The 12,234-nt window shown below is 32.9% G+C and overlaps 1 protein-coding gene across 1 annotated transcript in view; it reads left to right on the forward strand.

The window, feature by feature from the left end:
* The window catches only part of LOC134265183 (spectrin beta chain, non-erythrocytic 5-like), a 92,755-nt gene extending 80,841 nt beyond the window's left edge, over window positions 1-11,914 (forward strand). The window contains exons 71-86 of the mRNA XM_062747436.1: window positions 32-223; window positions 488-643; window positions 971-1,188; window positions 1,424-1,613; window positions 1,719-1,817; window positions 1,943-2,125; window positions 2,923-3,036; window positions 3,486-3,497; window positions 4,822-4,916; window positions 5,594-6,180; window positions 6,484-6,672; window positions 7,364-7,447; window positions 9,020-9,319; window positions 9,404-9,478; window positions 9,746-9,768; window positions 9,932-11,914. Of these exons, the coding sequence (XP_062603420.1) occupies window positions 32-223; window positions 488-643; window positions 971-1,188; window positions 1,424-1,613; window positions 1,719-1,817; window positions 1,943-2,125; window positions 2,923-3,036; window positions 3,486-3,497; window positions 4,822-4,916; window positions 5,594-6,180; window positions 6,484-6,672; window positions 7,364-7,447; window positions 9,020-9,319; window positions 9,404-9,478; window positions 9,746-9,768; window positions 9,932-10,120 (2,706 nt within the window). The 3' untranslated portion in view covers window positions 10,121-11,914. The remainder of the gene's footprint in view (window positions 1-31; window positions 224-487; window positions 644-970; window positions 1,189-1,423; window positions 1,614-1,718; window positions 1,818-1,942; window positions 2,126-2,922; window positions 3,037-3,485; window positions 3,498-4,821; window positions 4,917-5,593; window positions 6,181-6,483; window positions 6,673-7,363; window positions 7,448-9,019; window positions 9,320-9,403; window positions 9,479-9,745; window positions 9,769-9,931) is intronic.
* The last annotated feature ends 320 nt before the right edge of the window (window positions 11,915-12,234 follow it).

The raw sequence follows: 12,234 nt of genomic DNA on the forward strand, positions 1-12,234 counted from the left end.
TTATTAATTTTAAAAATTATCTGTTCATCAGGTTCTACAACAAAAATTTGAGGACTTCCTTCAGAATTTAAACAGTAGTGAAGAGAGAGTCACAAATATCAGTGTCATGGCAACAGAAATGATAGATGCCAACCATTTTGAATCAGAAGCAATCAAGAAGAGATCTGAGGAGGTGACACAACAGTGGAATGAACTGAAGGAGGTGGCCAAGGCCAGGCAAGAGGTGTGTACAAAACCCACTGACTTAATGGAAGTTTACTTGTATACTGTGTTTAAATGCATTTTCAATTTTTGGCCCAAGAAATGATTGTTTACAAAATAAAATGTGGAAATTTGAGTTTTTCAGAATTTACAGATTGAATAATTGCTTAATGTGTAGCACCAAGTCAACAGTGTTTTTTTTTCAGCCATATTTTGACAGTTTCTTTATAGAAGCAATGGCATTTATATGAAAACTGTGATATTATATGTGCTGCTTGTTTTGTAGGCTCTGGCAGCAGCTAAGGAAGTACACATGTATGGCCGGGATGCAGACGACACTTTGGACTGGATCCAGGAGAAGGAAGGCTTAGTCAGTACAGAGGACTATGGACATGACCTGGAATCTGTCCAGTCACTCATCAGTAAACACGAGGGATTTGAGGTAAGTCAGATGATATTGTTTTGGGGTCATTTTCAATTATATTAATGGAACAATACTGTAAAATCACATATTTTCGTGGGGTTAAATTTTCGAGGTTTGAGGAAAAAATATTGATTTGTAGGGATTTGATTTCGTTAGTGGAAAATTTTTAGTAAGTAATGCATATGAAATTTTACATTTCGTGCTGGTCATGAATTTGTGGGTCTCTCAATATCTCAAAAAACAATGAAAATTAAACCCCCATGAAAATAAGTGATTTCATAGTATTTGGATGGCATTTGATTTGTGTTGAATTTGATTGTAAAATAAAATTGATGTCTATTATAGAGGGATTTAGCAGCCATTAGTGAGCAAGTGGAGGCTATCACCAAAGAAGCTGAGCGTTTGATTGGACAGTACCCAGACGCCCAGGAACACATAGCAGTGAAGCATGAGGAGATGGTACAGTGTTGGAACATTCTGGTGGAGAAAGCCTCTCAGAGGAAGGAGAAACTTCAGCAGGCAGACCAGTTACAGTTATACTTCAATGACTACAGAGAGTTACAGTAAGTGATGTGTCTGAACTTATAGGCTTATAGGGGAGAGGGTTAAATTGTTAAGTAGATAATCATACATATGTAATCTCAATGATTTATTATTAGTGTTTTTTGTACTAATTTTTGCTCATCTTATTGACCAAAATGACTTCAGAACCAAAGGCCTTTCATTATGAAAAGAAACACAGTATTTCTTCATGAGCTATTCTGTACCAACTTTTAAAAGTACTTGAATCTGTTACAGAGCCTGGATAAGTGAGATGATGGCCATCATCCTGGCAGAAGAGTTTGCACGGGATCTCCCTAGTGCTGAACTCATGATGACAAGATGTAAAGAGCATAAAGCAGAAATAGACAGTCGACAAGATGCCGTTAATAAATTCCTAGAGACAGGAAAAGTCATGATCGAGAATGGACATTTCCTGTCTGAAGAGGTTATTCTTAAGATACAGCAGAAAATTTTTTAGATATAATTCAAGGATCAGTTTATTTTGCAAAAATCCTGAAAATTTCCTTTAATTACTTATGAATACTTGTAGATAAATGAGAAAGTGACAGACTTGAACACGGCTTGGGAAGCCTTGATAAAAACATTCGAGCAGTACCAGGAACTCTGCGAACAGAATCTAGAAGCTCAGGTGTGTGCATCAATCATAATGTTGGGAAAAAACAATTATTTTGTAGCTACTAATTTTCAGTACAAATTTCCTCCATTCAGATATTTTTATGTACTTCTATATCTGAATTTTCCTCCTCATTTCAGCAATTACATCATGAAATGGAGCAGCTGGAGGCCTGGATGAATATCCGCGAACCTCTGATGAAGGAGAAGAACGTCGGAGAGAATATTCAGACCGTGGAGGAGCTACTCAGGCGACAGGATGACTTCGAAAAGACGGTCGATGCACAGTCTGAGAAATTCAACGCTATTTGTCGGCGTACACAGGTAGGTTAATTTTTGTACTTATAAAGATAAGATAATTAATGATTAATATGGTCATGGGCTGGTGCATTTTATTTTTAATTCATGCATCCTAATTGTTGATACTAACTGCACTGTAAACTTTACATCATTAGAGATGATTATTTTTTCATTTTTTCAATGATTTTATATTAGTATGAAATGATATTAATATAATGATGTTAATATAACAGCTGGCAAACCTCCGTCTGTAAATTAACCCCTTTTATGTGTGTGTTGGTTATAGAAAAGCTTTGAAAGGGTAAATATTACTAAAATCCATTACTTTTGTCCCACTAACATCAAGGTACATCTTTATTGCCCCTTCTCAACAAATGTATATCTACATGTATATTTGTTTAATTTATATTTAATGCATGCAGAAAGTTTAGTTTTCAAATTGTATAGATATTCATTTTATATTAACAGTCTATCCACATGTATCTCATTATATTCACCTTTCTCTGTTATATTATTTTACCAAAACTTTTGTTATCATCCCGATTTATTTTGAAATTTAAGTTTTGGCACCATACTTTTTGTATTTGATTTCATTTCAATTCTCTAATTGGAAGCGATCAGTTTTTGGAAAGGAACTATTTTTGGTTTCCATTGTAGACTCTTTGGGCAAATGGTATGGTACTGGTGGTCACCTTTTGAAAGAAAACATAATTGAAAACATTTTTTCCACTAAAAAATCACTAATATCTCATCAAACTAACATTTGTGATAATTCAGTTAATTGTCTTTTGATGAATATTTAACATTGCGATCTGTTTTAGCTGGAGAAGTCCTTATTAGACCAGAAACAGCAGCAGGCATTAGCAGAGAAACAACAAAAGGAGATCGAACGAATGGATGAGATCAGAAAGAGGGAACAGGAGAGAATCTTGGAGGTTAGCATTACTTTACTGGAGTCAGCAAAGTCAGATTTTTTTTCTATTGACACTTGGTACTAATATATTTTGTTGAAATGATATTAAATCATAAACAGAAACTGTGCTTTTCAATTTGCTAAATTGATGTTCCATGCAACTCATGTCTTAATTTCACAAAAGTTGTTAGAAAGTGATTTTGGATTTTTTTCCCCCCACGATTTGATTGAACACTAGCAATCTAGCATAAGCATCAAAAAAGTAGTTGCTAGGCAACTAAACTACTGCCCCTTCGATGCAGCTATTGCTTCTGTCAGTTTAAACTTTTGTCATGGCTAACTGCTAAAATAAGAACACTGAGATTAGAGCATTTTAAAATGGTCATTTATTTTTCATAAGGTTTAAAGATCTGCTCAAATGTTTTAAATTTTTATGCATAAAATTATTTGTATAAAATCCTTTCTTTGCAGACACAGAGAAATGTATGTGCTGGTTTCTTGCTTTGTATTGAATTAATGTTGTTGCAATTAAAGCTAATGACTAAGGTGTATTTTGAACCACGGCTATTTATTTTATAAAAGTTTATCAATAAATAAAGTGAGATTATTTATTGTTCAAAATACACCTGAGTGAGTTTATTTAGTTAGCTGTTGCTTCCAGAGCGTTAATATGAAGTTGATTTTTGGTTGCTGCCTGTGCTTGTCTCACCATGAGTTTATTTTATATGTCTATACCTTTTTTGTTTAATTGTGACATTGTTGTTTTTTCCATTCAAATTTAATATTTAACACTCTTATTTATTGAGTAAATTTTATTTATTTTCTTGTTTGGTTTTAGGAAAAAAAAATTAACCAATTTTTATTACTTTTATTTCTGGGTTTTTTTTTTCTTTAAATATACCTGTATACTTTTCTGTAAAAATTCCATTCTAGTAAAAGACAAATAAGTACTAGGGTAGGCAACGATTCATCATCAGTGTGATTTCTTATGTATATTATCTACCGGTATTTGTTCTGTACTTGCATTGATGACTTATGTTGTTGATTTAATGCTTCAATGTAGGATTAAACTGCAAGATAATATCTATTCTTCAAATACATGTACATGTATATTGTAGATTAATCTGAAATATGCAAATAATGTAATTAATAATCGAAACATATATCAAATTAACATAACAATTTTTATAAAATGAAAAGTTCAGTCTGATTCACTTACCTGGGTAATTAACTATGAGACGTTTTATAGCATAAATAGGGATTAACAAAAAATAACCCCCCCCCTCCTCTTACTCGTATATGTATGTACTAAATTGTAAAAATAATGGAAAAGATAGGGGGGATTAGAGATATTTCCATGGTGGATAAGTAAAAGATAGCACAGCATAAATTCATGATATAAAAGAAGCTAGCATGAAAGATTGTTCACAGGGATTAGTGGAAAGAGATGTGCTGCTAGTATAGTGCAGAATGTGCTTTACTTGTATAAAAAAGAAAATGAGGCTAAGTTATTATGAGTTTAGATAAATCCATTTGTGCAGGACTTATTTTGGAGAGCTGAGAGGTAATGCATTCTAAAGGGAGAATTTCTTAGTAGATTTCTTGATGGTATACTAGGCAAAAACCTGGTTTGGGTCTTTTTCCTTAAAATGTTGTTAGTAAAATATTCAGAAACAAAATGTAAATTCTCATTTCTAAATTCTAAGTGAAAATAAGAGTTTATCATTTGTAAAGCTTGATAATTTCTGTGTCAGTACCAATGACCCTTGTAAGAAATAACAGCTATTAATGAAGTATTTTTTTGCAGGAGAGGAAGAGAGAAGAAGAACAGAGGAAGGCTCGTGAGGTCCTGTTGAGGAGACAGAAGGATGCGGACTCCTCGGAGAGTGACGAGGACAAAAAGTGAGTGATTTCTTACAGCATGGATCAGGTGTTTTCTGATAAGCTTAGCTCACCTGAGCCAAAGGATATTCAAAATAGGAGAACAATCATTTTGGTTCTCTGTATGTCTTGCTTAAGTGTTTTATGTACAAATTTCAAAATTTCATCTATTTTAATTAATTCCATAATCTGCTGAATGTCTACAAAGTATCCTTAAGTGAAGGGAATTCAGATTTGTTTGAACCAATGGCTTAGTCCCCTTTCAAGGAAAATATCTGTGAAAAATAATCATTCTAAAAAAAATTGTCAGAGGTCACATGTTTTTAAAACAAAAACAATACTTAAGTGAAAGTGAATCTTGATGAGATAAGATTCAATTTTGTTCAAATTGTGTAAGTCTTACATGGGAATTCAAAAGAAAATCTTTAAAATGCTTTCAAAGTGAAAAGGTTGATAATTATTGTAATTAATGAAAGAGAAAGCATTATGCTATGTGTAGATTCAGCTTCGTTTAAAAATCTTGTACATTTTACTCACAGATGTAAAGAAAATTTGACAGAATTCTTGATGCACCAAAACATATTTTGATTAGTAATTGTTTCTGTTGATGTATGGTAACCAAATTATTGAAGGAAACAGTTATCAGAGTATTATATTATGTAGGATTTATGATATGATAATTTACTTTGTCTTTCTAGGGATGACCGGTTAGACACCAGTACAGTCAAGAATTTGATTGGTCGATCAACCAGCAGAGCCGAAGTGAAACGTGCCATCAGTTTTAAACAGAGAGGGGAGGGGGCCACCTCCCCACCCCCTGTGTTACAAAAAGCCTATGAGTTCCGACAAGGAGAAGGCATTGTTAATCCAAATGAAAATATTACACCCAATGACACTGAAACTGTAACCCCTACAGAGGAGGAGGCACCACATTTACCAGAAATGCCACCACCAGAAATTCAGGTGGCACCCCCTACCCCTAGTGATTTACATAAAAAGGAGAAGTTATCTCCCCCTGTTAGTCCAAAACAGAAACGTGTAGAACATTTAAAGGATGAGGATAAAAAGAAAAAGAGAACTCCTAGTTTTAATTTAAGGAGAAGAACAAGGAGTTTTAAGGACAAGTATAGACTTCCAGATAATTTACCTGATCCAGATTTTGAAGGATTAGTGGAAAGAAAAGTGGAATTGCAGAGTGGAGGAAAGAGGGCTACGATACGATCTTGGAAGAATTATTATATGGTTTTATATGGACAGATTCTAGTTTTCTACAAAGATAAGGAGGGTAAGATTGTTTTTCTCAGGAAGAATTTGTAAGCATTTAATTGGTTTAAGATTTTTTTTAGCCAGATTGCAAAGCAAAGGGATTTACAATACCTTTCAATTCCTATGTTCGTATGTTAAGATCTTTTGAGGATTACCTTATTCTTTTTCTAACTTTATGAAGTGGATACCTGGCATTTTTAACAAGACATCTAACGAAATTACTGTGGTATAGTGCATTCAGAATTGTTATCATAATAACAAGTGCTATTTCAGAGATAAATTGATATATTAATTCTGATTATTTTCTGATGCTTAATTACAGCTGCCATGGAGAAGATTCCAGCGGCCCCACCTGTGTTCATCCATAATGCATACTGTGACGTAGCCTCCGATTACCATAAAAAGAAGCACGTCCTCCGTCTTAAGAGCGCGGACGGAGCGGAATCGTTACTGGAGGCAGCTTCTGCATCTGACATGAAGGAATGGATCAGCAAAATCCAACATTACGCAGGTAAACACTGACATTGTCTGCATACAGAGTGTAGTTATTTCTCTGATATAAAAATCTTATTGTATAGATGTGCAGAAAAGCATATATAATTATGCATGTATTAAAAAATATGGAAAAAATTGATGTAGATTTTTTTTTCGCAAAGTGTATCTAAGGGATGTGTTATATGATGTGGTTCACAAACTAACTTACCACTTATATTTATATATCCATGTAGGACGTAATAGACAATATATAAATTAACAAGCTTTAAATTATATCTAATAATAATTTCCTGCTTTTTATGCTAAATAGCTAAAATTTTATGAACAGTTTATATCATTGAATAGAATATTTCCAATAATATTCAAATTAAAATAGTTATCATTAAATTATTCCATGTTCATTTCTGCATAATCCTATGCATATCTTTTCATTTTTAATGATATATTACCTTTGGCAGTCTTTCTAGATGTTGCCTATTTCTATAATTTTACTAAGTATATTTCAGTCTTGTAAATCTCTGCATGTCTGAATTATGACTTGAACACCAAATTATTATTTATGAAGGAAACTATGCAAACGTCACAGATTCTTTACAATATAGTTCATATATATATATATATATGTATATTCTAACTCAAAAGATAAAGCAGTATCGCATCTGTTCTGTACATTGGTACCATAATATACAGTATATGGTTGCTTTCAGTTCAAACACCATCCCATGCTGACCTGGAATTTTTTCATAGTTCTGAACAACCGCCTGAGGATAGCGCGGTTGACGATGATGGAGGTGATTTTTACACGTTAGAGTTTGTGCCTTATGCTTCTCGTCACTATTTTGCATTTTCCTAAATAAAACTTGTGTGGCCAGCACTTTATAATTAGTATATATTCAATTGTTAGTTTGTAGTACAATAATTAATTGCTAATTTTTTAACGTCATTTTGCGATTGACAAATATAGATGTATTTTAGTGAAGTAACAATGGAGCTCTAATGTCTTGAGGTCATTCAACTCACTCATTTTTTCTTAATTTGTCAAAGGGGTATTAGGCCAGTATAACTGAATAGACTATGTGTATAAATTAAGAATAAAGTTTTTGTTGTTTTATTTTTGTTTGGTATTGCTTTTTTTGGAAGATGGAGAAATAAATAGTTAATAATTAAGGAAATTTCTCTTTTTAAGAAATATACGTTCTTATTCTAGGCTACACAAGTTTTAAGGTTTTAGAAAGCTTTCCAGATTATCACCTGATTTCATCACTATGGAAACTTCTTTGTTTTGTTGTTTCTCTTCATCATTCTTCCCATTTTTGGGTATGGAATTCTTGGAATGCGTGCCGCTTTATAACAAATTACATGTACTACTAACAATTTTTTCTTAATTGAATTTCTTTGTTTTTCAGCTTATATTAATTACATTAACATGATCATCTCAGAAATATTTCTTCTTGCAGCTTGATTAGAGAGAATAAAAGTGTAGGAGTCATATAGAATGTATTATCCAAATCTTACTTTTTTAATCTTAAATTCTTTATGGATCAGTGTTTCAAATTTACTGAAAAGTAAATACTTCAGTCATAAAAGTAGGTAAAACTAACGCAGAAAATCACACAACTTATAGGAAAATTGGACTTGCAATACAGTATTCAATTTACATCTTTCTATTCTTTCTGTAGTAATATGTGATTACATGTGATGAACTTAAGGAAGTAGAATTTCGTACCTGATATTGCAATATGCACTCTCCACACCTGTTTTCCCAATATTTGTGTTAGTTTTCACTATTTAAACAAATGGGCACCAGACCAAACACCCCTATGAAAAACAATCTCTCCACAGAATCAATGTAAATTTTAGTGCCTTAGTTGACATCACTCTAGTTTTCTCTTGTTCTGAGAAATTTTAAAGTGTTAAATTTTTCACATTTCTGTGGAATGGTTGCAAGAAAATTTAATTTCATAAATATAGAAAAAATATGATTCCTGATGCTTGCATTAGCATGTTGAGAGCCCTATTGGTTTATGCTTTGGACAGGTAAATAAGAGGGCACTGTTGAGTAAGGTACCATGCTTTTTTGGCTGTTCCCCCTCTGGTATGAAGCTTAATGGTGGCTTTATTCCTGACTGTGTTTAATTGTTATCACCAAACTACAAACTTTAATCTTAAACTGCTTTTGAATTTGAACCAACTGTTGTGGAAATTAATTGATATGCTAGTGTTTATGCTTGAATTGAAAGAATGGGTTGAAAAATTTAAATTATACAACCCACACTATTTTCAGTTTCCTCATTATTATCTTTTGTTTTTGTCAATAGAAGACATAATTTATTAAGTCTAATTACTGACTTTATTCTGCACAGCACAAGCTGCTGATGAGCACCATGCAGCTGTCCTACATAGATCTTCAAGTCCAGAAGGTGAGAGGGGACGAAGTGTGTCTCCCATGGCAGCACACCGGGAATCTCAGGAAATCCGTGAGGAGGAGATGGACAGGATTATGGCCAGTAAACATTGGTCCCCCGACAGGGGGTCAGCCATCCCTCCTCATGCCACAGGTGCGCAGAATGACAGCGTGCAGCGATCAGGCAGCTTCCAAGCTGAACAAAACACAACTCCAGTACGGCAACGGACAAGCAGTGGAGGCAGTCACCATTCATCAGGTTCGTGTAGACAATGATTCTTTAAAAACAATGTGTACCAAAAGAAAAGCTTTAAATTGTTAACTTGTGATGTTTTTTTTTTAGGTGAAGATGAGCATGACCTTTCACCTATATCATCCCCACACAACGGGGGTCACAGAGGAATGAATGGAGATGAGGGTAAGATTTTGATAGACCATTATGTAAAAATTAAGCTCAGATGCCTTGCAAGACTAATATAACTTGGCACAAATGTAGAGTACATTAAAAAGATACATAATTTTATTTATTGCTGCCTGTTGCAAAGTTTCGAATCCAAATGCTACTTTTCTTTTGATATACGTACAGACCAGTAAAGCTACAACCTCATCAGAGACTTGTTTTTTTTTTTAACTCTTCTTTTACTCGTTTCATTAACATGACTGTATGTCTTTTTTTCTATTTTAGATCAGTTCACAGATGACATTAAGGTTGGTATATATTTAAAATTTGTAATATTAGCTCAAAATACTATTGCATTATGGAACTCTAAAATGATTGGATCCCTTTACTTTATATAAGATTACATGTATGTATATATGATGTGAAAAACGAAGAATTTAAAGATATTACATATGAATCCTTGACTTTTAGAAGAGGACTAAGGGTTCCCCTAAGAAGGATCGTCCGATGTCGGAGCCAGCGATGATGATGGAGGATCACGATGGAGGAGACCACGAGAAAAAGAAGAAGGGACTCTTCAGTCGGTTCAAGAAAAAGAAGGACGGGGATCATGAGGAACACAAAAAACACAAGAAAGACAAAAAAGCAGAGGCTCATTAACCCCACTGATGGAGGAAACGGCCATTTCATTCAGTTCTGAACAATGAAAGTCAAAGGTGTCCTAGGATCAAAGGCTGAAAAAGCTGAAACGGAGCTTTGTGCTACTTACTGAAGGGAAAAAATTATTATAATAATAATTGTTCAAAGGCATTTGCTATGTTTATAGGAATTTGAGATTTACAAGTAATTGTTGCTGGATCATATACCTCTTTATTCTTTACTCTTATGTAAATATTAGTTATGATGCAAGCCAAACAGACAAAGTAGAATTGGTAACACAAGTCCAAACTATACTTAACATAATCCATCCAAGTGATTTTGTCAGAGTTGCCAATACATTGTACTTGTTGCCAACTGTAATAATATTTTCTGAGTTGTACACAACATGACTAAACCTTTTGTTAACTAAGATCTCGTATATGCTATATCTGTGATTGTTGACGTAAAGGTAAAATTGATTCACTTAGTTGTTGATCTTTGATGGACCACATATATATACCTTTGTTTATGCTTTTTGTATGTTTTATATAAAAATATATATTAAAGATGTCGTTTTGTATGGGCATAGATATGGCTTACATAACAAGCTATATATATATATTTGACTTTCTGCAGCTATACATACATTATCATTATTGATTCTCTATAACCAGTGATTATTATAAACAGTTTCAGTAAGTGTATATTTACTGTAAAGAAACTGGAGATATTTTATGCAACCTAAAGTTTGTAGGCTATTTCCATAATGATTTATAATTCCATTACAGTGTTTTGTAGAATTAAAAAAGTTATTGTATATTTTTGAGAGTTTTATGTTTATGTTAAATAGTTTGGTTGTAGTTTTCAAGACTGGTACTTTATATAAAATTTATACTTCATTTCATTTTTACTTCTGTTTTTCTTTATATACCCAGAATATAGTGCTTCCTTGCGTGGAATTATTGTTCATGAGTACCAAGCTTTGTTAAGATCAATGCAAAGTTTTGCAATTGATTGTTTTTTTTTTCCTTTTAATTTAGAAATTTATTATTTAGACAAGAGAAAACTAGCAGCAATAGAGTCTTGCTGAAATTTAAATATTTTTTTGTCTCCACATTTTATCTAAGTGCTTCCTGTTTATCCCACATTGACTTCCAGAAAAAAAAAACTCTGTCAGGTTTACACAGTTGTGATAGCAATTTAAAATTTCTCTGATCAAAAGAGATGTGTCCACTACATTTCCCTGTAAAATAAGTGCAATGAAAAGTAAAGATCTGATCTTCTCGTGCCCATTTTTCTGACTACAGTCGTACTCAAAATACTCGCCGTTTATCACTTGTTGTTTAAAAATTTGACTTTATTTGTGGGAAATGCTTTGTTCAACTTTGTAAATATTATAGCCAGGAGCAATAAGGCTTATAAGCACATTTTCGTTGATTGTATTTACAATGTATCTTGGGGTGTAAAAAGTGGAATCATATTGTAAATATAACTGAAGTGAAAGCAATTTTTAAAGAGACTGTAAGTGTATATTATAAAAAGGTTCAGATTGTCTCAGTGGTTTATGAGTTTGTTTTTAGATAAGTCTGAGTGTTGCTTTTAATTGTTTAAAAGCAGTACAGAAAATCCTGTATGATACGGTTAAGATTGCTAGAAATTCTGAGGACAGTTCTTCTCATGACAAATGTTCATCAATATTTGCTTCACTAGTGTAGATGTGTATCATTGATCACACTAACATCAATTATTTTTATTTTCAAGATATATACTGTATTCAAATTATAAATATTTATATTAAAATAATGAACCAATACACATATGTGCTTCGTTTTAATTTATATGTATAAATGAAAAATGCAGTTTAGGGGTTGACATGTGTATTATGCACCCAATACTGTCTTCACATTTTAATGCATTAAACAGTGTGTTGGCCCAGTGGATAAAGTGAGGATATGTACCAGTACACATGTTTGTTTGTATACTACACTGACCTGTGCAACTTTATTTGGTAACTTACTTTCCTGTATTAAAGAAGTATTAATAGTTATTTTTTGTCGCTACCAGTACATGTCACATGGTACCCTACTCTACTGCAAAGTGGAGCATCCCCTTGCAAAAAGAAACACTTTATTAGG

Source organism: Saccostrea cucullata, unplaced genomic scaffold (genome assembly GCF_032062105.1).
Source record: "Saccostrea cucullata isolate Sc308-1 unplaced genomic scaffold, CSIRO_AGI_Scuc_v1 ctg890, whole genome shotgun sequence".
NCBI classification, from domain to species: Eukaryota; Metazoa; Mollusca; class Bivalvia; order Ostreida; family Ostreidae; genus Saccostrea; species Saccostrea cuccullata.